Source organism: Eretmochelys imbricata, chromosome 12 (assembly GCF_965152235.1).
Source record: "Eretmochelys imbricata isolate rEreImb1 chromosome 12, rEreImb1.hap1, whole genome shotgun sequence".
NCBI classification, from domain to species: Eukaryota; Metazoa; Chordata; order Testudines; family Cheloniidae; genus Eretmochelys; species Eretmochelys imbricata.
In genome coordinates, this window is record NC_135583.1 from 3,690,259 (window position 1) to 3,717,340 (window position 27,082).

The following is a 27,082-nucleotide window of genomic DNA, read 5'->3' on the forward strand; positions in this document are numbered from 1 at the left end:
CTGATCCCTTTCCTCTTGTCTAAGTGCTTCAGAATTGATTCCTTGAGGACATGCTCCATGATTTTTCCAGGGACTGAGGTGAGGCTGACCTCCTTGTAGTTCCCAGGATCATCCTTTTTCCCTTTTTTAAAGATGGGCACTACATTAGCCTTTTTCCAATCTTCCGGGACTTCCCCCGATCGCCAAGAGTTTTCAAAGATAATGGCCAATGGCTGTGCAATCACAGCCGCCAATTCCTTTAGCTCTCTCAGATGCAACGCATCTGGCCCCATGGACTTGTGCACGTCCAGCTTTTCTAAATAGTCACGAACCACTTCTTTCTCCACAGAGGGCTGGTCACCTTCTCCCCATGCTGTGCTGCCCAGTGCAGTAGTCTGGGAGCTGACCTTGTTCGTGAAGACAGAGGCAAAAAAAGCATTGAGTACATTAGCTTTTTCCACATCCTCTGTCACTAGGTTACCTCCCTCATTTAGTAAGGGACCCACACTTTCCTTGGCTTTCTTCTTGTTGCCAACATACCTAAAGAAACCCTTCTTGTTACTCTTAACATCCCTCGCTAGCTGCAACTCCAGGTGTGATTTAGCCTTCCTGATTCCATTCCTACATGCCCGAGCAATATTTATATACTCATCCCTGGTCATTTGTCCAATCTTCCACTTCTTGTAAGCCTCTCTTTTGTGTTGAAGATCAGCAAGGATTTCACTGTTAAGCCAAGCTGGTCGCCTGCCATATTTACTGTTCTTTTGACACATTCGGGATGGTTTGTCCCTGTAACCTCAATAAGGATTCTTTAAAACACAGCCAGCTCTCCTGTACTCCTTTCCCCCTCATGTTGTTCTCCCAAGGGATCTTGCCCATCATTTCCCGAGGGAGTCAGTCTTCTTTTCTGAAGTCCAGGGTCCGTATTCTGCTGCTTTCCTTTCTTCCTTGTGTCAGGATCCTGAACTCGACCATCTCATGGTCACTGCCTCCCAGATTCCCATCCACTTTTGCTTCCCCTACTAATTCTTCCCAGTTTGTGAGCAGCAGGTCAAGAAGAGCTCCGCCCCTAGTTGGTTCCTCCAGCACTTGCACCAGGAAATTGTCCCCTACACTTTCCAAAAACTTTCTGGATTGTCTGTGCACCGCTGTATTGTTCTCCCAGCGGATATCAGGATGATTGAAGTCTCCATGAGAACCAGGGCCTGCGATCTAGTAGCTTCTGCGACTTGCCGGAAGAAAGCCTCGTCCACCTCACCCCCCTGGTCCAGTGGTCTATAGCAGACTCCCACCACAACATCACCCTTATTGCTCAGGCTTCTAAACTTAATCCAGAGACTCTCAGGTTTTTCTGCAGTTTCATACATGAGCTCTGAGCAGTCATACTGCTCCCTTACATACAGTGCAACTCCCCCACCTTCTCTGCCCTGCCTGTCCTTCCTGAACAGTTTATACCCATCCATGACAGTACTCCAGTCATGCGAGTTATCCCACCAAGTCTCCATTATTCCAATCACATCATAATTCCCTGACTTTGCCAGGACCTCCAGTTCTCCCTGCTTGTTTCCCAGGCTTTGTGCATTTGAATATAGGCACTTGAGATAACTCGCTGATCGCCCCTTGTTCTCAGTATGAGGCAGGAGCCCTCCCCTCTCACATGCTCCTGCTCGTGCTTCCTCCCGGTATCCCGCTTCCCCACTTACCTCAGGGCTTTTGTCTCCTTCCCCCGGTGAACCTAGTTTAAAGCCCTCCTCACTAGGTTAGCCAGCCTGCTCGTGAAGATGCTCTTCCCTCTTCATTAAGTGGAGCCCGTCTCTGCCTAGCACTCCTCCTTCTTGGAACACCATCCCATGGTCGAAGAATCCAAAGCCTTCTCTCCGACACCACCTGCGTAGCCATTCGTTGACTTCCACGATTCGACGGTCCCTACCCAGGCCTTTTCATTCCACGGGGAGGATGGACGAGAACACCACTTGCGCCTCAAACTCCTTTATCCTTCTTCCCAGAGCCACGTAGTCTGCAGTGATCCGCTCAGGGTCATTCTTGGCAGTATCATTGGTGCCCACGTGGAAAAGCAGGAAGGGGTAGCGGTCCGAGGGCTTGATGAGTCTCGGCAGACTCTCCGTCACATCGCGAATCTTAGCCCCTGGCAAGCAGCAGACTTCTCTGTTTTCCCGGTCAGGGCGGCAGATAGATGACTCAGTCCCCCTGAGGAGAGAGTCCCTGACCACCACCACCTGCCTCCTTCTCTTGGGAGTGGTGGTCGTGGAACCCCCAACCCTAGGACAGTGCATCTCATGCCTTTCAAGTGGTGGAGTCTCCTTCTGCTCCCTTCCCCCAGACGTATCATCTGGGCCACTCCCCACAATGGTACCTGTGGAGAGAACATGAGAACGGTTACTTACCTGTATCCGCGTTGCTCGTACATGGATGTTCCCCCTTTTTTTTCTGGAGGTCACATGTTGCCAGATTTCTTCACCGTCCTCCTGTCCGCGCTGCGCAGCCTGCTCTGAATCTTCAGAACCTTGTGCCTGTAGAAGCGCATCCTGACGTCTGTCCAGGAAATCTTCAGTTTCTCTTATGCATCGCAGGGTTGATACCTGTTGCTCCAGACCTTGAACCCTCTCTTCCAATATGGAGACCAGCTTGCACTTTGTACACACAAAGTCGCTTCTGACCTCTGGACGAAAGACCAACATGGCACATCCAGTGCAGATCACAACACTTGAACACTCCCCATCCATATTACCTTCCTACTATGAGCTTCCTCAGGATATGCAGTAATTACTCAGAGAAGTAGTTAGGGTGTAAGCCTCAGTAGGCTCATTCCAGGCAAACTCCCAGGCAAACTCCTGCTGTTTTGCTGCTCTGCTGTCCCCCACTGCTCAGCTGGTTCCCCGCCGCTCAGCTGGTTCGCGGAGCGCCGGCTTGTTTAAAGAGCCAGGCTCACCTGAAACAAAACGCTTCCAACTCCCGCCCTTTTCAGCCAACCAATCAAGCACTCACTCAAACTTTCAAGCTGCCCTCACTACAAACACTCCGATCCTCTCACCAAACACACCTGGATCCCAGGCAAACTTCAAAGATGACTTTGTAAAGACCGCACCTCTCATTCAGATCTTCTCTCTGTGTATTCAGAGCCATAGCCAATCTTTGTGTGAACAAAGGCACACTTTTACACCGATCACTACAGATTCCCCAGCCATAAAATAGGGATGGTGCCCACCTCCTTCCTAGGCTGCTTTTAGGACTAGTGCTTAGATCACTCGGAACATGAGAATTACTTTGTGCTAAATGGTTCTTTTAAAATTCATCAACCTAATGCAAGCCAATTGAGTGGGCATCAGAATTGAGGAGAAATCACAAAGTGAAATGATCCCATTGTGGCATGAGGACTAACTTGCTCCAGTTCTCTTCCAGTGAGGAGCAAGGAGAAGATACAGGTGTCTCAGGCAGTACCTACCTTTTGGGTCAATGAAGTCTGCTGTTAACTGAAGTGCCAAGTCAGTAAATGAATTGTTACTGCTGAGGGAGCCATTCAGAATGGCTGTATCTCCCCCCCCCCCCACGTGGGCATGAGTTTACAAAATATATCCGTTCTTTCTCATGAAGAAACCAATGATTCTAAAGGAGGGAGGGCATTGGAAGCTCAAGGGGGAGAACAGAGTTACTTCTGACGAGCCAGTTGGTAGTCAGTTATTTGCATGGGTGGTGTGGTTGATTAACATTGCCCCCAATTTCCAACATTCACATCTGGGGAGGAAAAAATAAACCAGAGGACTTCTCATAAAACTTTCAGCCAGCTGTGAAAAGGGTGGTGGCTTTGTATTAAATATTTTGTGTCACTCATGATGTTAGTGTTAAACCTGAGGGGAGCGGAATCCAGGATGAGTGATAGAGAATTCCGGATTTTGCTAAAGTTTGTCACATCAGTTTCCCCTGGCCACACTCACCCTAACCGTGACCCTGCTCCCCTGTGCTGCTAACCTCCCCACCACCAGCCACCCTCCCTGCAGGGGTACAAACCTTGATGCACTGCCTGGCCTCTGGGATGAGCTTGGGCAGTAAAGCCCAGAGAACTTTCCTCAGTGCGGCATGGATTGCAAGCACAATGACGCTAAACAAAAACTTTCACCAAAGTGAATAGCTCTTTGTTCAGGTTGCTTTTTAGTTTTGCTCTGTTGGTTTTAGACCCATTGTACTGCAGCTTTAAGCTTTCAACTTGCCATGGCCAAAATACGGGACCCCGTGCGAAGCAAAGAGGATAAAATATAGGGCGCACCAAAAAGAGAGTACAGGGAACTTAACATGACCTGAGATTCACTTCCTTACTCCTTTGTTCACGCCTCAGGCCTTGGATTCAGCTTTATTTCTTAGAGCACCCAAAGGGCAATAGGAGCTTCACAAGCAAGTCTGCCAAACAGAATGCCTGCCCTAAGGCACTTAAATCTGTGGGGTGGGTTGGGGTGTCGGTGGGCCCCAATAGCAAGTGACTGATCAGTGAAGCTAGCATGTGGGGCATGTTAATTTCTCATTTGTATAGACAGCCTGTATGTAAATCCCTGGCTTTTTAAGTGTGATAACGCTCAGTCTGTGTGAGAGGGAGATCAACATAAATACTGCCGGAGCGAGATGGCACAGCTGATACAGGTCTGTGATCTGCTCTTGGCTCCAGTCAGCTCTGTACAGTAGCTTCCTCCAGGCCTGGGGCTGAATGCTGACCGCTTGGCATTCTAAACTGAACTGTGTGGTGGTTACCAGCAAGGCGAGGAAGGGACACTTGTGTGTGTGAATTTTGTTTTAATTGTATTTAGTGGCAAAACTTTCCTGGGAGTATTGAGCTCATTAGGAACTGAATTTGGGAGGATATTTGCTTTCAAGGAGGCAGGGAGGCCAGGGGAGGATAAATGCAAAGAAATTCAATCAAATAGAAGTTGGATCCTGGAAGATGTTTGCAATCCAATTTGACACGCCTGCAAGCAGCACTTCCGTATGGGATTCCTGATGGATGCGGTTGTGGTGGTGGCCCTTTCCCAAGACCCCCTGCTCGCTGAGACTGAAGGGCAAAGCAAGGGCACTGGCAAGAAACCTCTGCATGCGCCTCTAATGATCAGAGGAGTGGCCCGGGGGAAGACGGGACCAGGAAGCTGCCAGTTGGCCCAAGTCCTCTGTGCCAATAGGGCTGCAGTTATTTGAACAGTAAGGCAGGCACCCTTCCCCCACGCTACCCAGAAGCACCCTATGCTTTCCGTACCAAATTCTGGGGATGTTACCTCTGCCTGTGACGTGGGAGGTTTCAGCAGGTGCCGATCATTGCATGTCTTAAAATGAGTGGCTGCTGCAGCCTGGGGGGTTGCAAGTGATGCCCTTTGCTGGCACTTACCTAGTCATGGTGTCCCTGTGTTTTGGAGACCAGGCAGGGGCCGCTGGTTAAAGCGTGGCACTGGGACTCTGGCAACCCTTTTTCTGTTCGTCTACCACTGGCTCTGTGCTTTGAGGCGCAGAAAGGTGAGGCAGTTTCTCCACGTGTACAATGAGGATGTGACTTGCCTATAACAAGTATGAATTCACTGGCTTGTCTAAACAGCCCTGAGATCCTAGGCTGGGGGACGACGACGATGTAGAAGGGTGAAGTACTCTCAGTAGCTGGTGCTCCCGCCTTCCAGCTTCTTGCTGTCCCATCCTTGTGCCGCTGGGTTTTATGGTGCCTGCTGCCTAGCCCAGCACACGATTTCACTGGCCCATCCTAAGATGGAAGTAGCCTTTGCTCCGTCCTAGTTGTACTGTGGTCTGTGGCAGGCTCCCTCTTGTGACTGGTCACTTGCTGCCCCTGTATCAGGAGGAGGGACCTGGGAGAAAGACAGGTGTTTGCAGATGCAAAGTCCAAGTGGCTTTTAGCAAGTCTTGCTCTCTTGTCCCTCTGCTCCCCAGAGGTTACTCATGCTGATTGACATGTTGCTTATTCATGTGACACTGCAGACAGGCATCATGCATCCTGCTGTGTCTCCTGCAGAGCAGTGCAGGGTGGGCAAGGTCTGACCCCTCCAGGCCGCCCTACAGTTCAGATCTCTCTACTGTTTTAGAACCCAGACCTCAATGGGCCTCTGGTGCTTCATCCCTAGTGCTGGTGGTTGCAGTGCATTCGTACCTAGCTTCTGTGATGCTCTGTGCACCATCTGGCATCAGATGAGGTGTGAAACTCTGTGCACTAATTACACACATTTCTGAAAATCTGCCTCAAGTGATCTGGGCACCCATCCTGAGAGATGACAGGTCTGTCAGTGTTACAAAATGGCTTCAGTCCTGATCAGTTTGCCCTCAGCCAGCTACCATCACCCCCCTCCTGAAGAGCTAAAGGCTGTTGCTGCTTGATGTTAAGTGAATGTATTGCCCGGATATAGCCTCACTGCTTTATGCATTTGACTTCCTTGCACATTCGCTGTCCCACTGTATAGCAGGCTTCAGTTTCAGAGAGTTTTGAGGGGAGCAAACTTGTGTGCATTTCTGCATCAGACTTTTCACATACAGCAACCACAGTTGTGTAGTCAAGTATTTGTGCACACAGGATCAGTTAGGTAATCCATGCCACACTTTTGTGTGCAGCTCTTGGGGGGGGGGGCAGCTTAAGTGTACAGATTTTCAGGGATGGGGAGAAACTTCCCACTCCTATACTCTTTGCCTTCCCTCCTCCCCCCCAATCCTCCCCTCTCCCATCCTCTTCATTATAAAAGAAATTTGGATCAGGGTTGAACTGAAGCAGAAATTTGGTAGCTGTGAAATTGTCTGTCAGAAGGCAAAGGTCGCCGTCCCCTTTCTTCCCTGGTGATGGGGGCCTGAAAAGAGGTACAGTTAAATTGTCGTGGGAAGATTGATGGGGGTTTCTCTTTTAACACTGATGAGGAAGGAATGCAAGTTTACTTTTCACACTGCCTTGGTTTTGGGGCCTTGCCAGCAACGGGGCTCTCATTCTTGGCTCTTGTGCTGCCTTCCCTTGGTTTCTTCTCACCTCCCACCCCTCCGGCGTGCATTTAGAAGAAAAATAAATTAAAAATCCCCCAAACTTCCGAATGTGTTGGGAAGAAACCTAGTTGTCCACTTCTATAGAATGAGGCTGCATTCAAGTCACAGCGCAGCCAGCCTTCGTGTGGGATGAATAGCCCACTGCCCTCAACCAGTATGTGCCCTGATTCCTAACCACCCTGTGCCAAGTGCAATGGAGCGCTGACAGGCATCTCACCACTAGGGGTCCTTGGAGGGCTTTGCTCTGTGGAATGAGGCTCTGGCAGCCCTTCATTCACTGCAGGCTGAAAAGAGAATAAGATGGGTCTGGCGTGGGATGTCAAAGGGGAACGGAGGGTCTCTGAACCATCTCTTAACATGCTGCAGTTGCCTCTCTAAGGACAGGGCTTGCCCTTGGCACTGAGGCCTGCTTTCCAGGGGAAATTGCAGCCCGGGACATAGTTACAGGCTGCAAGCAGGAAAGCATGGTGCTTAGGCCTGCACAAGGTGCTGTTGCCCACCTAGCTGTGTTGGGCAGGAGAATGAAGAGGAGCGACACAGTTGTGCTGGCAAAAGCCCCAAGTGGAGAGGGAATTACACTAGGAGAGCTGCAGCTGTTCTTATAATTTCTTTTGCTGCAGGGGGATGGCATGTGTTCTGGAATACACGGTTTTGCCAATATAAGCTGCACCCAGTATCGCTGCTAGTGTAGAACAGGCCTTCTGAGGGCTGTCTCAGCAATGCACTGCCAGCTTCTCTTCCTGGAGCTTGGGGAAAACAGCTGAATTTTGAGGACATCTTTTCTGAGTGGCTTTGCAGCGTTTTAATCTGTCCAGGAGAAGCCTGGTTACTTGTTGCATTTGCGTGCGCGCTCTCTCTCTCTCTCTGGTAGTTGAGGTCCTTCTTACTGTAGCATCTGAGTACTTCAGTCTTTAATGTATTTATCTTCCCAACCCCCATGTGAGCCAAGGCAGGGCTGCTATCCCCATCTTACAGATGGGGAAACTGAGGCACAGAGGCTAAGTGACCCACCCAAGGTCACACATGGAGTCTGTGACAGAGCAGGGAATTGAACCCAGGTGTCCAGAGTTCTAGACTATCATCCTAACTAGTGGACACCCCTTGCGTTTATTTTTTCATTTGCTCTCTTATCTCCTCTCGGGATGCTGTCTAATTCACATGTCCTCCTTATTGCCTGACCAGAGCAGATGAAAGACTGGTGCTGTCCTGATGCCCTCTGCTTGGCTTCAGGCTTCACCATGTTGTCCTTATCCTCCTTAGTTGCTCCATTTACTCCCTGGTGATCTTGTGGGTCTAAAGATTCTTTCACTGCCTTCCTACTTCCGATGGATTAAATAATGTATCTGCCTTTACATGGCTGGCTAATTGTTCTTCAGATTCCCTCTTCACCCTCCTGACTCTCTTACCTGTGTAGTTCTGATCCTTTCCGTTTTCTGGAGGATATTTGCAGGGCTTGAATAACCTCCTCAACCATGTGGTTGGCTCCATTAGCCCTCAGGGAATGCGCCTGCAGGCACACTTAGGGTTTCTTAAGTAGCCTACATGCTGAGGCAAGGATTTTCATCTCCTCACTTCTGGCTTTAGGGCCTTTCATAGTTAACTGTGCAAGGACAGAGTGTCTTTGGGCGTCTCTTTTCCCAACCCTTGTGCTCATCAGGTGGCTGCCGCAGTAGCTTGTGAAATGCTTTGGCATCCTTGCCCTAGTTTTAAGGGTGTAACAAAATGCAGTGCTGTGCTGCAGCAGCAATTTCACATGGCGCCCAGTGGCAGAGTCCACTTCCCAGCGATCTGCGGCATTACAGGGACCCTGACCCCTTTCCTTCTGGGTGGCAGCTTTCGCAGAGCAGGGATTGCTCGTCACTGAATAACCTTGCATAATCTTTAAACAGCCTAGTCAGTGGTTTGGGGGCCCTCTTTGAGCAATGTTGACTGGAGCTGGCTCTGGGGCATCTGCTCCCCACCCCCCGCCAATCCCTTTAAGAATGAGAGCAGATCTCTCTTTGCTCTGGGGTACCCTACACGCTGGAACAGTACCAGAGGCCTGGAGCACCTGTGCTGGTATTTGAAAGCTGAAACAACTGTGAACTGCTCCTTTCCACCAGCTCTTCCTGAAACCTTAATCTTCCCACGGGTCCCAGCCCTGGGTATGGTGGAAAGGGGGTTCCCTGGGTGTGTTGTCAAGGATTATTCAGGTGAGGGAATATCTTTTATTGGACCAACTTCTGTTGGTGGAAGGCACCGGTTTTTGAGCTACACACAGCTCTTCTTCAGGTTACCCATTCTTGGTGCCTCTCGCTGTGTGCTCTGCTCAATCCCCAGCTCTGGGCATGGCTCCCACTGGGCAGGATGTGGTTTGAGTGGTATCTGGCATGGGGAGCCCTGATCTGAGGGGGGGTTTGTGCAGGGCCTGCCACAATGGGGTCCTGACTCAGTGGGATGCTGTTGGATTTCCTGAGCATGTGCTGAGAGGCACCAGGAGTGGATAACCTGAGGAGGAGCTCTGGCAGCTCGAAAGCTTGTTACTTCCCCCAGGTGCAGTGAAAGTTATTACCTCACCCACATTATGTCTCCGATCTTGGGACCAACACTGCAAATGAAGGCTTGTTCACTCCGGTGAATGCAGAGTTCACTCCCTAGCAGCAGTCTAAGTGTTTGAATGGTAATTGCACTATTCTGATGATCTACATTCAAGGGGTGACTGGTGAGGTGACCTCCAATGTCCCAGACCATCAGCCAGTAGTGACAGTTCTTCATAGCTGAAGTTTTTTAAAAAAACTTAAATGTGCAGGAGGGATGAGGGGCATCTCATCAGATAAAATGTGCTTTATTACAGATTTTCAAAGGCATAAAACACGGGGCAGTTCTGACAGTTGCTGTTAGTCCTGATAACATCACAACCCACTGGAGCTTTGCTCTTGTGGTTGCCATGTTGTTGGAACCCCTGGGGTGGGGATGCATGTGAGTGAACTTAGCTCAGTTGCCTGTGTAGCATCCTGTGCACAGTAAATGTTATGGTACATAATGCATCAAAAATACTTCTCCTTGGATCTCAAAGCACTCTACAAAGATGGGCCTTAATCCTGATTCACAGCTGAAGAAACTGAGACCAAAGCTAAAGGTCACGCTGTGGGCTTGTCGGCACAGAGAGCTGCACTTGTTCACCTACAGATGTGAATTTAAACTGCAAACTCTTCCATGGATGGTATTTGGCTTAAGAGCAGCTTATTTCAGTTCATCTTAAACCTGTTTCTAATAAACTTAAACAGAAATAAGAGTGGTGACGCCTGGGTTTGTACTGGTTGAGTTAAACCAGTTTAACTAAACTGGTGTAACTTTGTGTAGGCAAAGTATGAGTTCGGGGCAGGGCCAACAGTAAAACTTGGCTGTCTAGAGCCCTATCCACTGGCCCTGTTGTCTTACCTTCAGTGCAGGTTATCTGTGCCATGCATGTGTCATGCATGTAATGAAGCTCTGTTCCTCGAACGTCCTGCAGATGTTGAGGAAGCTGGCTGGCTGAGTGAATTTCAGTGAGGAAGCGAGGCCTCATGGTTAAGGCATTGGACTGGGACTTCAGCTCCTGCCTCTGGCATAGATTTCTTACCCTCAGTGGCCTGCCTACTGCCGTGTATGTCTGCACTGGAATAAAAAACCCACAACATGGCCACCATAGCCCAGGTCTGCTGATTTGGGCTCTATGGGCTTAAAAATTGCCGTGTGAAAGTTTGGGCTCAGGCTGGAGCCCAGGCTCTGGGACCCTCCCCACTTCCATCTACTTAGCAATTTTACAGCCCCATGAGCCCAAGTCAGCTGACCTGGGCCAGCCATGGTCATTTAATCACTGTGCAGATATTCCCTTAGTCTCTCTGTACCTCAGTTCCGCATCTGTAAAATGGGCATGATGATCTTTCCTTTCTTCTAGCCTTGGTCTCTTGTCTGTTTAGACTGTAAGGCTTCTCTGGACAGAAGTTGTACCGCCTTCTAGCTGTATAGTTAAAGCTGCACAGCCCCCTAATCTGGACGCATTATACTGTATAAAGGTGCTTTATTCCTATGTGAGGAGGGGAATAAACTACCCCAGTCTGAAGATGCCTTACTGGTCTAGTATATTCCCCCTCTTTTACACAAGTGACCTATACCAGCATACGGCACTCTAAGGCTGTGTGGAGCTATGCCCACATTACGGGCGGTACCGGTGTAACAATGCTGGTAAATACATGTCACCTGCGAACAGGCACAGTTATACTGGTACAAAAACTGTCACCCAGGCCTCTGCTCCTTGGGGCAGGGACTCTCACTGTGTGTGCACATTGGGGCCCTCATCTCTTCTGGTGTCTAGGTGCCACTGGAATATAAATTCATCTGGGTCGTATCTCACCAAATCAGTTCCCTGCCATTGCAGGGGCATTGGTGCACCTCGGTCCCTCCTATTCTCTGCCTGTGGCATACTGTAGTTTAGACTCCGGAGGGCTATAATAATTTTGGTCTAATCCAAGTTATTGGGCTCAGTGCAGGGGTAACTGGCTGGAGTGTAGTGGCCTCTGACATGCAGGAGGTCAGACTAGATCCGGTGGACCCTGTGACTCTATGCTAATATGTGGGGCTGTAATGCTTTCTGGATAATATGGAGGTCTGGCTAACCCAGGCCATTCCATAGGACTTACATTGTGTGGCGCAAGGTGTATCTATGTGTGTTACTTAGGCAGATACAAAACGTGCTGGCAAAACTATCTTTATCCCTCCTCTTACCCTTTTTAGGCTTCTTTATATCGTTCATTTAATAACACTTCTACTTCTGATCTCAGTGTAGTCCATCACTGGAGCGAATACCAGTGCTAGAATGAGCTTGTTACTGTGTGAGTGGGAGGAGAGTGGAGCTGTCGACAACTAGATGGGAATGGGATCTCTCTTCTGAATCCCCTTAATGAGGGACATGGGGCTCTTCTCGTTCCAAGGTGATGAAAGCACTTCCAGCGTTGATAGAAGAGACATGCTCCTCTCTGATGTTCACACGCTGCTTATAGAAGGAGACGAACTCTTTGCCACCAGGGCAAAGCCTGCAGAACTCCCTAATAAGAGGCTGCGCTCCCCAAAGGCACCTGCCTGCTGAAGGCTTCGGGGGAATCTGCTCAGCGCTTTCAGTGTGGGAAGGTGCCTGGGTCACAAGAACTGAGGCTTTTTGTCTGCCCCCTGCCATCCCATCAGCAGCTGGGGACCTTTGCCAGGTGCCAAAGGGAGACCTGCTCAACTAGCAGTGGGGCAGCACCCGTCAAGTGTTTCAGCTTTCAGCACCTGTGGTCCTGCTGACTCTCTCCTCTCCTCCTGTTCTCCTTCCCGAATCAGCGTGTGAGCAGCAGGGCTGCCCCCCGGAGTGTACGCTCCCCCCATGAGCAGGATTACTGGGTGGCAGCAGGATGCACTGCTGAGTTGCTAGGGAATGGCTCGCGTGTCATGGTACATTACTTCTAAGAGACGGGTGATGTCTTTGCAGAGGAAAATGAAGGGTGGGGGCTGCTTTCTCCGCCTTGCCCTGCCTGAAAGCCTCCTCAGAAGCCAGTGATGCTAGTATCAGATCAGTTCAGCCAGAACAAGAGGCAAATTAACTTGACCTAGATCTGGATAACAGAAGAGACCTACAAATCCACTGCATGCATCCGATGAAGTGAGCTGTAGCTCACGAAAGCTTATGCTCAAATTGGTTAGTCTCTAAGGTGCCACAAGTCCTTCTTTTCTTTTTGCGAATACAGACTAACACGGCTGCTACTCTGAAACCTACAAATCTCTGGTTTCTATGCCTTTAAAACCATTGCTTGGGAGCAATGTAGAGAGAAATCTGTACTCCCAACAAGGAAGGAAACCAGCTAGTTTGTTACAACCTTCCTGTCTTCTTATAATTCCCTCTCTGTCTGTCCCCCCAGGCCTATCTGCAGCCATGCGGAGGGGTAACTTTCCTCTCCAGTACTCTCCAGCCCTGCCATTGCTAGCTCTGGCTAAATGGGGATACCAGTAACTATCAGTGAGAAGGTGCCCGCCGAATGTTTTGACCTGGTTACTATTCATGTTTCCTAAGAGACATGTTCTCCTTTTTGAGGCTTGTTCCAATTAACACTAATAAGCGCCACTTGTTCCTACTGCAGAGAGCACCACCCAAATAGCCTCGCCTCCTGGAATCTAGGAAACCCAGCTGAGGAAAACTCTCTTGGCTGGGGAGATTGTGTAAGTGGCACTGGTTGCCCCTTGGTTCGGCTATATGGAGAATAGGCTAGCACACGGGGGGGAGGAATAGAGGCAGGATGGTCTTGGGTTAAGGGCAGTGTACTGATAACCGGGAGATTGGGTTTCTGTTCCTTTCTGTGCCCACGTCCCATCCTCTGTAAAAGAGCTGTCCCTGCCTTCTGCATGGGGAGGGGGTAGAGTACATTAAAGCTTGTGAGCTGCTCAGTTTCGATAGTGGTGGGGAGAAACACACGTAGTGGAGGGGAGGCAAAGGAAATCTCTGCTTCAGCAACCATTGTAGATGCGTGTGTGGTGGGGGAGAGGGGCACTTCATGCTGAATGGAGGTGAAATGCATCAGATCTTCATGTTCTCAAATAGTTTCAGCCCTTCTGCTAGTAGGGACTCTAGGTCTAAGTGAGCGACAGTCAAAGCCAGCGGTGCCAGCGGCTATATCCAAAGAACTGTGCAGTGGCAGAATTTCTTTGCAGGAATTGTAGGACACAGATTTTTGCTACGTTCATCGCTTTTCTTGTTACCAGAATGAGCTCAATTATTGACTGGGAGGTATAGCTGGCCTCTGCTAGTTTTGAGCCTGGGTTATAACTCTGTCTTAAATATGGCTAAGCATCCATCATCCAATTTACAGATGGGGAAACTGCGGCACGGTGACTTGCCCAAAGTCACCCAACCAGTCAGTGCAGACCTAAGAACAGAGCCCAGATCTCCAACATCTGGCCTTGTAGACTAAAGCCACTAATCCCTGTTCGTTCCCCACGTCGCGCTGAAGAGAGCTTGCATGGCAGCCCCCAGTGCTTTCTGGGCTCTGTGGGTAAAGGCAGGGGGCATGGTTATCCTAGCTGTGCTGCTCCATCCATCAGGAGTGGATCCCGAGTGATTACTCCATCATCTGAAATGCCATTGGATCTATCTCTCCCACGCCCCCATGTAAGACCCCAGAGTCTTCGCCCCCCACCTGGGAGGCTGATGGCTCCAGCCCTGTTCACTGCAAGTGCTGGAGGTTTTAATGGCAGCCGAGCTCCGGAATGATGGGACCCAGCTGATGTGCCTCTCTGGCACCCAGCCTGTTGCCATGGCAATGGCAGGCATTTGTGCTCCTGCAGGATATTGCTTTCCTGTAACCTCCCTGTTTCATTCTCTTGCTCACACAAAGAAAGCAAGTGCTTCAGCGGCGCTTTGCGGGAAGATGTGCTCTGCATACAAAACACTCCGCCCGCCTGCCCTCCCCAGCTGGATTCCTCTCAGGGTGAGCGACAGTGGAGAACATCAGTACTGTACAGAAAGTGCATGCTGAGCCAATGCAGGAAGAGCAGGCTCCAAGAGCAAACGCAGGCCATGGTCACTGAGATGCAGGAGCACTGCAGCTCCTTTTCATTAGCCAATGCATAAGGCTATGATGTAGTCACAGAGGTTATAGAAGTCGCGGAATCCATGACATCCAGCGACCACTGTGACTTCAGTCTGTGGCAGTCGGGAGCTGCAGCGTCCCTGGCCGCCCCCAGGTAGGGAGCTGCGGGGTACCCCCACTGCCTCTGGCGGCCCCTGGAGCTCCAAGCTGCTGCAGGTGGTGGGGATACCCCACAGCTCCCGGCTGCCACAGGAAGCAGGGAACCCTGCAGCTCCTGGCTGCCATGGGTCATTGGAAGCTTTTGTGCTTAACTCCCCATGGAAGGTGGTGGTCTTTCTGGGCATGCACTGTAGGCTTTGGGACCAGGCCCTTAAGTCAATGGGAGACCTTCCATTGGCTTCCAACAGACCTGGGATGACTCTGGAGCACCGTTCTCAAACTTAACTTCCGTTTCCAGATGCCATTCCTTTGCTAGCTAGAGGGCAGCTCTTGCTCACAAGCTCCTCATTCCGGGGGGGAACCCATGCCGAGTTACTTTCCTGTTTTTAAACAAAGCCGTATGTGAGGGCTAGTCTACACTAGAAGCACTACATCGGTGCAGCTGTAGCATGTCTGGTGAAGACGCTCTGTCCCGACAGGAGAGCGCTTTCCCGTCCACCTCCTAAAACCACCTCTGCAAGAGGCTCTTAGGTCGGAGTAGCTTGCGTTGCTTGGTGACAGAAGTTATACCGGCATAGGCGGTCGGGTAGGCAAGCCTGGAGTGATTTGAGCCCCAAATGTGGAGAGGCTGTTCCTGTGTGTGGATGACTCCAAAAGGACTGATTAGCTTTGAGCCCTGCAGCCAACCCCAAACAAATTGTTCCGGAGTTGGGCCGACACATGAGAAATCTCAGCCCCAAAAGGACATTGTTTTAAAATGGGATCGAAATGGCTGTGCTGTTCCAGCCTTGGCTCGATCATTACCATGGTTTTGTCCTATATTCAAAGTAGTATTGACCACACATCTGTGTCGGGCCTTGCTTTTTCTCTCCTTCCGTGCACGGTTGTTGTCTCTAAGATTGTTGTTGTCCTTTATTTCCCCCGGAGGGAGTTGCATGGAGTTACTTAACAATGTTTGTGCATGCAGGGACCTCCCATGTGTATTGGAGCTTTTTGTTTTTCACGGTTTCCTAAGCTCCGGTCTCTGTAGGTTAATACACTCTGTAGCTTTGCTTCATGTGGCCATGCTTCACAGCAGCGAAGGCTAAACCAAATGTAGGTGGTTCTCCCCTCCCTCAGAGCCACCTGAACATCCTTCCTGATGAGCTAGAAATCCACATGGTCCAGCAGGGATGGGAGTCGGTTGGAGGGGCAGCATCTGTTCAGTGAGATGTGAGCCCAGAGGGTGCTCTATTTTCTGGCCCCTACTCCTTCACAGCCCCTGGCAAGCGCTAAGTGGGAATGGTTTCAGCCAGGGTTTGTTTTGTAGACTGCTGTCTACTTCAGTGTGCAAGAGTGCTGGTGAGCAGAGCCGCTTCTGGTAGCGTTCGACAATAAGTGGGTGAGAGGAGGGCTGTGCCTGTTCATCTACGTACTTTCCGTAGGCTTTTGTAAAGGAAAGAGAAGCTGTAATCAGGAGAGAGCTGCTATTTGCATTCCCCAAATCAGCTTGTTTTGTCTCCTACATCTGCTCGGAGCAACTCTGGCTGAGACTTGGAGGGCTTGTCTGCATGGAACATTACTGTGCAGCCAGCTGATGAGCTGGAGATTCACCCCCTGGCTTTCCACACACTAACTTACCGTATAGACAAGCCCTGAGAACCTGTCTGAGAAATGCTGTGTTGTGCAGGAAATTGGCCTGGACGCTAAGGGAGATGGATGGCCTAGAAGAGGACAAAGCCCGGGACTGAAAATCAGAAGAGCTAGATTCTCTTCCTGACTCTTCATGCAAGTCGCTTAACCTGAGATTGCCTACAAGGGCATATGGCCCATCCAGTACTTCTCTTAGCAGATATCTCCATCGGCTGGAGATAGGGCACTAGATGGGGAGGGCTCTGAGTTACTACAGAGAATTCTTTCCTAGGTGTCTGGCTGGAGGGTCTTGCCCACATGGTCAGGGTCTAACTGATTGCCAGAATTGGGGTTGGGAAGGAATTTTCCCCTGGGTCAGATTGGCAGAGAACCAGGGGGGTGTTTGTCTTGATTGCCGGTCTGAACTAGAGTGAATGGTAGATTCTCCATAACTTGAAGCCTTTAACTCATGATTTGAGGATGTTGGAAACTCAGCCAGAGGTTCTGGGTCTGTTACAGGAGTGGGTGGGTGAGGTTCTGTGGCCTGCAATGTGCAGGAGATCAGACTAGATGATCATGATGGTCCCTTCTGGCCTTAAAACCTGAGTCTTGGCACCTAACTTTCCCCATCTGTGAAATAGGGATAATGCCCACTGCCTGAGTGCCCTGTGACTTTATTGTCTAAGCACTCTGAGACACAGGATTGCCACCCCAAGACTTCAAAAATCACAAGTGGCTTAAAATTCATGGTTTAAAAAAAAATGGTTCTTCTCTGCAGCCATAAGGATGAGAAGGTTACTTTTCTTTTCATAATAATAAATAATAATAATTAATAATAAAAGCTGAAATTCCCAAATAATTACATGACTCCGTGAGCTGTAAATATACAAGTAGAATGCCAAATAGTCCAAGACTTGCAATAGAATAGCAAGAGGTGGCAACACTCTGGAGGGTGTGTGGGAGACCCACTCTGCCCAGTACCTGTGCGCTGGTTGGTGCAGCAGGGCTCCCCAAAGGTATCAGCCTGTGTGTCTAGTTGTTCCCATGCTTTACAAATCTCCAGTAAGTAGGAGGATGATGAGAGAGATGGTGGTGACCAATAAAACAGCTAGGGATAGAAAAAGATCCATTATTACTGATTGGGACATCAGGACAATTGTAGAAAACCATAATTATCCTCATAATCTTGTAAATGACCACTGCAGAGGTGTAGAGAGAAGAGCGGGTGATGGCGAAGTCCTGTGCAGAGAATGACCAGTGTTGGATAAAGCTGTTAAAGCGTTCAGCCTCAATCCAACATAAATTCCTTTTCACATGAGTGAGGTGTCCAATGCTAGATAAGCCCATTAGCTAGAAGTTTCTTTTGAGTTGATCAGCACTGGATTAATGTTGCCATTTTAAACAGTCTTCGGAGTCGATCCATTGAGATTAATCGACACAATTCATAGCTCTCTAAGCTGTCATTCCACTCAGTGAGATGGCACTGCATTGGCTGGTGCCTGAAAGACTTTCCTTGCAAACAAAATGGCTGCTAGCTCCTGTTTAAATGAAAACTACATTCAAGAATTGCAGAACTCTGTGACTGGCTGCAGAGTGCCTGGAAATCCCCAGCACAGGTTTCCCATGCCTCCCTCCAGTAACGTTGCTGGCTGTCCAGGCTGGTTTGCAACATTCGTTGCATGGTGGGAAAATGTCTTGTCCAATTACCTCCTTTACCTGAATTTTTCACTTCTCTTGTGAAGTGAAGCTGAGAAGTAAAACCACTGGCTTTTACCAGATATACTCTGGGTGGAGAGCAGCAAGTCCTGGTCTAGTTGGGGTGCTGACTGTATAAGTTTGGCCCAAGTTTAATGGTCACCTGCCCTTTTGCAGTCACACAATAGATCTTCCATTTCTCTGCCCCGCCCTTCTCCATGGGAGGTGTATGCCAGGAACTTCACTGTAAGGAGTCCTGGCCTCCCCACTTCTACCTCATCCATGTCAGTAGGGTTAGCTTTTTGGATCCCATTTCCTTTCAATCACTTCAAAAAGAAAGGGCTCAAAGTGTCTAGTCTCCTGCCACCTCTACAGGTTCGCCAGGCTGCATTGTCATTACTCACCTGTGTGCTGTCCATGCCTCTTACCAGGTTATCCTGAAGGACCTAGAAGTTTTGGCTGAGATCGCCTCCTCTCCTGCAGGTCAAACAGAAGATCAGGGGCCATGTGATGGCTCTGATACGCGATTCAGCCAATCGGAGTTACACATTCCCGTCAAAGCCAGCCAGCTGAGCTCCTCTGGTAAGTGCCCTCCGTCCGTATCTTCCTGACAGTGATCTAAATTGTTAAGCATCCTCTCCCTTCCTAGCTGCTTCATTTCTCTTGAGGCAAAGTGGCACTTGTCAGATTTGGTCTGGCAAAGAGGGACTCTCTTGGAGTAATGAATCAATATACCAGTTCCAGCCCCCACATTGCTTGGGTATTTTGGGATGCAGAAGAGTGTTCTCCAGCTGCTCCTATCTACCCATCTGTGGATTCAGCCACGAAAGCAATCCACGGTTCCTGCAATATTTTTATATCTGATACACTGGTCACATTATTGCCACACTTAAATGGGACTAACTTTTTTCAGAACAATTAATAGTAAGTGCCCAAAATAGAACAAATTAAACTCTCCTGATCATAGAAAGGAGACCTGGGGAAGGAGGAGCTGTGAGCTGAGCCATTCATCAATCAGATGCCATATTTATATGGCGGCCACAAACTTTAAAAAGTATCTGTGCTTTTTGGGTGCCCAGTTTAAGCCACCTTGATTCCTTCCCCACCCCCAGTTTCTGAGCCTCACAGAAAATGCACTAGATGGGCAAGGTCCAGGATGTTAAGCTGGAGGCTTCCAAAAACTGACAGGTTTCAGAGTAACAGCCGTGTTAGTCTGTATTCGCAAAAAGAAAAGGAGGACTTGTGGCACCTTAGAGACTAACCAATTTATTTGAGCATAAGCTTTCGTGAGCTACAACATCCGATGAAGTGAGCTGTAGCTCGTGAAAGCTTATGCTCAGATAAATTGGTTAGTCTCTAAGGTGCCACACGTCCTTCTTTTCTTTTTCCAAAAACTGAGGCACCCAAAATGTAAAGGCCCCAATTGAAAATGTTTTGGTCTGTGTCCATAGTGTTACACAGAGATATGTTCCAAGTGTCCTTGGCTTCATTTCTGTAAAATGAAGTTCTACGTTGTCCCAAGTGCCAGGACAGGTGAAATGTTAAAACTGGAGGAGGGGAATCTTCATACTTTGGGGTTTTATAGAAAAAGTCATTTACAATTGGAATCCACCCACTTCCCCGAACAGCAGTTCAGCCATTGCAGCTGGCAATCCCGCTCTTCCAGACCTTCACATCTCACTCCCCTCTCGTGCTGCAGGTCTCTGTAGCTGTCTCAGTACTACAGGCTAGGGGCGTGGTTCCCCTGCGCCTGTGCCCATCCTTGCATTAGCTCTTATGGCACTAGAGCGAGTCTAAGTAGCAGTGTACAAGTCTGCCTGAAACTGGTGAGTCAGCCGTGCGTCCCTCCAAGCTACTGTGGCTACACTATTTATATCTGGGCTAGCGTGAGCATGTGTGAGCAGTGGAATCACACCCCTAGCTCATAGTGTAGACATAGCCTGCATGAGCACATTCCTCAGTCCTCAAAACCAGGCATATCCTCCTGGGCAAATGGATCCGTTTCCTGCTGGAGTTAGATTGTTAGCGTCTCAGGGTAAGGGCTGTCTGGTCTCTCTGTAAATAGCCGTTCACATCAGTGGCACTTTGCATGAATGCTAATAAAAAGTGGTGCAGCCACCTACTTGCCCTCCTGCCTCCTCTTCCTTGATGCCCACAGACTGCCTCACTGCTGGGAAAGTACTGGCCCAAAGGCCTACTCAGACCCTCTAGAATTGTTGCACTATTTCAGCTAACACAACCCTCCCTGCTTCCTGTGTGCAGGCCTGTAGCCTTAGAAGGACTGACGTGCCTAATGAGCTAGTCTGGTGAGAGCCAACGCTGCCTCGTCAGAGGCTTTTGTAACTTTTGAAACCTAATGCAGTGCTTTGCGAGTGCTGTTGATCCTCTCCATGTCCAAGATTGACACTGTGTGGGTGGAGTCACTTACGCAGCATTGGCCAAACAGCTGCAAAGCTGCATTTTAAATCATGCTGATGGCTGGCTGGCTGAGGTTTCCTTCCTTGTGGATTATCTAAAAATAGCCTGCAGTATGGCATGTATCCTGAATACTGCACGGCCCCTTTAACTGGAACAGAAACTAGGCTTCAATTATTCAAGTATAGTACAAAAAAAAAATCAAGGGTTTGGAAGAATCTGGCTACATCCGTGTCTAGCTGTCCTCTGTATTTAGAGTGCCAGTCGCTACAGTGTCAAGTGTGTGTAGGGTACGCAGGATGCATGTATAATGGTTGCTAAAGGTGGGTGCTATAGTTCGGGTTGCAAAACGCTCTCCTTTTGTAAACCTGTTCTCACTTGCTTATAACTTTCTGGCAGATTACTCTTTAGGGGGCTGAAATTCTCATGATTTGGCTTTTTACCAAAAGTAAACTTTTTGGAAAGGAGTGTTTCCCTGGAGTTCTGTAAGGGTGGCCATACCACCTTCTCCTTGGTATGACTGCCCGCATGTTTCACACATAGGTCCAATGACTATGATTTAGCACAGGATTAGTCCTTAGTGAGGTGAGGGGTTGCTTCTAGGCTAGGATGCTCTGGGGTTTGAATTTGTAACGTTATGGCCTTTTGAAAAGGCCTTTTGGAGCGTGATTAATAGAAAATCTTTGGTCTATGTGCATATGCTCCTTAATGGCTGCATGGGTCCTATCTCACTGCTGGGCTTGTGTTGCTTCTGCTCAAATTTCCCTAGCACTCCGCTGGGATAGAGCACTATGACAAAGCCTCTGTCTGCAAGGTGTGCTGGTTCCCTGCTACTTGCCTGCACAAGCTAGTCAGAACAGATGCAAATGTGATGCCCTGAGTGCTGGAAAATCAACCTAGCCCCCAAACCAAGAGAAGAGAACCACTTCCCCTAGACATGAAGTAGATGCCTGGAGGCATGAAGCAGATGCATGTACTGCAGCCATCTGCTCAGACTACTGAAGCAGCAGTGTCCTACCTGCAAAGCAGCTTCAGCATTGGCGGTGGGGACCAGTAGAATGCTAGCTGATGTTCTCCCTATGTGATTCGCTTGGATCAGGACAGGGTAGACTGAAAAGCCATTAGAGAGTTGTGGGGATAGGAGAACAGGAGCTGCCTGCCCAGGGTAAGGAAGCCAAGGTCTCCAGTGTCCCTGAGTGCTAGGATACCTGTTTGTGGTTGTGATGTGTGGGTGTAAGTCACTGAGTCAGCCATTCTTGCAAGTCCAGAAAGTCATAGCACATTTCCATTGTTCATGCAGTGTGGCTATTTTTGATCCAAGCTTGTCACCCATTCCTAAGAAAGTGGTGTGGGGGAAGGGAAGGGGCCTGGGCTGTTCCACATTCATGCCCTTACTTCCTCTTTCTCATGTTTTCCCAGGATGTGTTTATGCAGTTGTTTCCCTGCCATTGAGATTGGCTTCCTCCAACCATTCATTGGTTGCAATCAGGAAAGCAGCGTCCCTTTTCCTGAGTTCATTCCCAGATTGACTTTTATTTAGATGCTTTGTTCTCCCATGACATAATGCTAGCTGTGCTCTTTCAGCGTCTCAAAATGTAATGAATTTGGAGCTGCGTTTTAAGGACCTGCGCTGCGTGGGGCACATGACGTCCCATTTGTCGCTTGCATTGTATGCAGGAAGGCCAGCTCTCATTGGCATAGCAGAGATGAGAAGGGAATAAATTGTCTGAAGGACACCAGAATAAGAGCTGCCCTCTCTGTAGAGAAGTGATCCTGGGGGACCCGGTGTACCCCTTACAGCCATGGTTCATGAAACCTTACATGGGAAACCTGGACAGCAGTAAGGAGCGGTTCAACAACAGGTTGAGTAGGTGCCGGATGACAGCTGAATGTATCTTTGGCAGATTAAAGGCACGCTGGCGATGCCTTTATGGCAGTTTAGACCTTAATGAGGATAATATTCCCTTGGTCATTGCCGCGTGCTGTACATAGCTTCACAGAGATTATGCAAAGGGTGAAAGGTTTGCTCAGGGGTGGAGTGTTAAGGCAGACCACGTGGCAGTTGATTTTGAGCCGCTTGGTACCAGGGCTATCAGAGAGGCCCAGAGGGGTGCAATTCAAATCAGGAAGGTTTTGTGGCAACACTTTGAAAACGAGAACCAGTAATGTATAGCTCTGTGATTGGTGCTGCAATATTGCATTACATGTAGTTTTTCTAGGAAGTAATGGTGACATCTGGGGCCTAATATTCCAGCAAGCACATGAATAAACTGCCAGTGTAGGTATTGGAAGTGCTTGCTATCTCAATTTGTAGAAAACAAATAAAGATGAGTTACCATTCAAAAACTTTGCTTTTACTGCACAAGAAACAGCACACACACAAACACACAAAGATGCTTGGTGGGAAAGGAGGAACCAGGGAAGGGCAGACTTTCACAGCTGTGTGTAGGTCCAGCTATCATTGTGAAAGCTGTCTGAGGGGGTGGAGTGAAGGGGAAACCGAGAAGTCCTGGAAAGTGGAAAGGACTGTGCAGGTGGAATTTGAGGGGGCTGTGGAAGAGAATTCTGAATCTGCTGCAGGGGAGGGCGAGCATGGATCTGCTTAGTCTACAGCATTAAGGACTTCAGTATCTACTTTAATCTTCCGATCAGTAGCATCCTTAACGAACTCCTGATTCTCTTTTCTGTCCTGCCATTTGGCTTCCCAGCACTCCTTGCGTTCCCTTTTCTCTGCACTGCAATACCTCCTTGGAACATGACGTCTTGGCTGCGTCTTGGGCACTTTCTTATCTGGCAGAGACGCTCAGCCAGGGTGTGTGGGGTGTTCCTGAAGGCCACGTTGGCCGAAGCACAAGGGACAATGCACAGAGGCAGGATTGTTAAATTCATGCACAGCATAGAAACATTTCAGTTAAATACATCTTTTGCAACATAATAATCACTTTCTCTCTTGGCAAGCACACATCTCCGCAAACACCCACAGCATGGTGAATGTTGGTTTGTGTGTGGGGGGGGAAACACGCTCCACATGGGGAAAAGAACACACTCTGCAAGGGTCATGGTGCAGCTACTAGAGAAAATTCTAAAATTCTCCCGTGCTTTTCCACAGGCGCGGGTCATTCTAGCAGACCTCTCACTGCGAAGGGTTAGGAGGGAAACGAGAGTAGGTCTACTCCATGCTTGTGGCTTCCTCCCCGCTCGCTATGCTGCTCACCTATGTGCCGCTTTGGTCCCTGCACAAATGATTGCCAAGTGGCGCAGGAAAGTTTCCTACATTGGGGGAGGGAACAAAGCTGCTTTGTCAAGGAACCTTTAGTAGAGGATTACAGGGGACCTCCAGGAAACTTTCCTGGAGATCTCTCTGGAGGATTCCTGTGAGATCTCAGCATGCATCAACACCCTGTTCTGCCATACCGATTAGCTACACAGGGAAATGTCCAGCTCACAAAAACACAGCCAGCCTTCTACATTTCTAAACCCTGAACTCCTCTCCGCACTACACAAACTACAACCGCTTACCAGGAGTCTCATCTTCTGCTTCTTGCTCGCTGGAGAGCAACTGCTGATGTTGGCTAGACGCTTCTGGAGTGGAGAACAGTTCCTGGCTGCCTGTCCTACCGGGAGCTCCACATCATCATCTAACTCCACCTCTTCATCAATAACTTCATCCTCCAGGTTAGGTCCTCTTTCCACTGCCTCCAGGTCTGCCGAGGTATCCACGGGGCTCATGGAGGTGGGGTCACCATGGAGGATAGTGTCTAGCTCCTTTTAGAACCAACAGGTCTTAGGTGCAGCACCAGACCCACAGTTTGCCTCCCTCGCCTTTATGGTAGGCCTGCCTCAGTTCTTTTATCTTTGCTCTGCTCTGCAGCATGTCCCGATCACAGCCTTTTTCGCACAAGCCTCAAGAAATGTGCCCGTAGGTATCCCAATTCTTAGAGCTCAAGCACAGCTCCCCATATACTGATCAGATCCAACATAAGAACAGCCAGACTGGGTCAGACCAAAGGTCCATCCAGCCCAGTATCCTGTCTATCAACAGTGGCCAACGCCAGGTGCCCCACAGGGAGTGAACCTATCAGGTAATGATCAGTGATCTCTCCCCTGCCATCCATCTCCACCCTCTGACAAACAGAGGCTAGGACACCATTCCTTACCCATCCTGGCTAATAGGCATTAATTGACTTAACCTCCATGAATTTATCCAGTTCTCTTTTAAACCCTGTTATAGATCTAGCCTTCACAACCTCCTCAGGCAAGGAGTTCCACAGTTGACTGTGCGCTGAGCGAGAAGAACTTATTTTTATTTGTTTTAAACGTGCTGCCCATCCAACAGCTCAGGAGTGGTACAAGTGGGAGAGTATTTGATGCGATAACCTGCCATGGTCACCTGGGAAGATGTGATGAGACTTCTCCTTGCTGAGCCAGCAGGAAATGGAATTTCAAAAATTCCCAGGGCTTCTGCAGGGGAGGGGTGGATGGTTGTTTACCTGGCTGCAGGGCAGTGGAGTTCAAACCTCTGACCAGAACGGTGACAATGGGCATTGTGGGACACTTCCTGGAGGCCAGTTAAATCAATGAAGTCAAGCGTGGTGTCTATGCTGGCACTTTGTTGACACAAATTTAGAGGAAAAAGACGTATGTCTCTCATTGGGGTGGTTGTACTTTGTCACCAAAACGGCATTTTTCCCAACAAAAGTCGCATTGCAGTGTGTACGCATTCGCTGTTTTGTCAACAAAAGGCAGTTTTTGTCGACAAAATTTGGTAGTGTAGACAAGGCCTTAGACTCTGTCTCAGTTCCCCATCTGTACTATGGGGAAGTAGCACTGCCTTGCCTCACAGGAGTGTTGTGAGGGTAGATACATTAAAGATTGTGAAATGCTTTGAGATCTACTGATGAAGCTTCCTCTGGGGGAAGGTCCCTGCCTGGGGCCGAGGCTGGGGGCAAGGCCAGGAGCAGAGCTGCATCTGGCCGCAGGCCCAGCTACCGGCCCCGACGGTGGCCCAGCTACCTTGGCCCCAGCCACGACTCTGCTTCTGCCCCTGGCCGCGGCCCCACTCGCAGACCCATCCCCAGCTGCGCCCCTAGCCTTGGCTCCCTTACTCCTATCCATGTATGTCCCGTTCCCCCCCTTCCCCACCCCCCTGGCCTGAGCCACAGCCTGGCTCATGGGCGTGAGCAGGGAGCTGCGGACATGGGTAAGGGTGGGTGACCCTCAAAAGTTTGGGGACTGTTGGTGTAAATGCTACACCATATTTATTTCTTGACTGTTTCTTTTCTTTCAATAGAACTGTGTTTTGATGCAAAGTAGGTATAGATCTGAAATGTCCTGATAAAGTCTCACTTGTCTGTTTTCGATCCTTCTGTGGGTTCATAATATATCCTATGAATTATCCTTCTGTACTACGCTGCATCCCTCTGCTTCTCTGAAATCCCTTCCCATTTATTCCTAAAAGCATAGGGGGGAGGCAATATTAGCCACTGCCCTGCTAGAAGCTCTTTCTCAAATTTGGCTGCTGGCCCTCCCACAGCTGTGCCAGATGTTTTCTTCTCGTGCAAATTATCTGCTGTGTATTCCTGCTGTGTTCCTATTGTTGCTTATTGATTTATCTTCCAAAACAGAGTAAATCTCTATGGTGGATTCACAAGGCTTTCCCAGATTAGATGGGCATTATCCTCATGGGCCTCCTTTCTGCAGGTCAGGGATACAGCCCTCTACCTACTTTTAATCAGAGCCTTGGGCAATTATTCCCTGCCCCCACCCTCACTGCATGGCTTGCCTTTGAAAGGGCCACTGCTGCATTAGTGATCTTTAACACTGAATTAAAATACTACTAAATCCCTCTAGATGAACCTGTAGAAAATGCCCTCCCTGCTCTTTTCCAAGATGTGTCCAAGCCAAAAAAACCTCCCGTGCACCCTGCTTCATCCTGTCAGACTCATCTTCTGATGCTGCAGCATCCCCATCGGGTCCATGGCTGGGCTCTCCAATATCCTGAGCTTGGCCTGATGATATTGCGGGGAGGCTGTAGAGTAACTAGTTAGACATGTTAAAGACTTGATGATCAGAGCATTTGCGGAAGGAAATGCAGAGGAGAAAGCTGAGGGGGATACTGGTTATTGCACGGATTCAGTAGCTGCCTTGCCAGTGCTTGTTTGCAAAAGCGTAGCAGTGCATATAAAGCCCAGTGCTTAAGGGGACAGCTACCCAGTGTTGGTTTTCTTATATATCCATATGGTTCTGGATGGACAGCTCTGGAGCCTGAGGCCTGGTTTGTGCTGAAAAGCTGGATCTACATAGTTGTCTCATTCGTGGTGGGAGGGGACCTGAAAAACCACACCCCAAACAACGTAGCTGGGCCAACCTGGATGTGTCTACACTGGGCTTCTGTGAACATAGCTAATGTCATTAGGGGAGCTGGTGTTCCTATGCCAATGGATAAACTGCTTTCAGCAGTGTAGGCTGGATCTACACTGTAGGGCTATGCCGGTAGAGGCTTTGACAACACCCCCTGCCAGCATGCCTCAACCTTGACCGGGGAGGTACTTAGTCTGGGGTGAGGAGGTAAGTTAGCACCCGTGCTCCTTGGTGTGTCTGTTGTGGCTTCCGAGAGAGGCAGT

The 27,082-nt window shown here is 49.3% G+C and overlaps 1 protein-coding gene across 6 annotated transcripts in view; it reads left to right on the forward strand.

The window, feature by feature from the left end:
* VAC14 (VAC14 component of PIKFYVE complex) overlaps positions 1-27,082 on the forward strand; it is a 199,891-nt gene that overhangs the window by 62,668 nt on the left and 110,141 nt on the right. For all 6 annotated transcript variants that reach the window (XR_013347723.1, XM_077831576.1, XM_077831574.1 and 3 more), the window contains one exon: positions 18,476-18,626. Coding sequence is in view for 5 of the 6 variants with exons in the window: in XM_077831576.1 (XP_077687702.1) it covers positions 18,476-18,626 (151 nt within the window). In the remaining variant the exon portion in view is untranslated. The remainder of the gene's footprint in view (positions 1-18,475; positions 18,627-27,082) is intronic.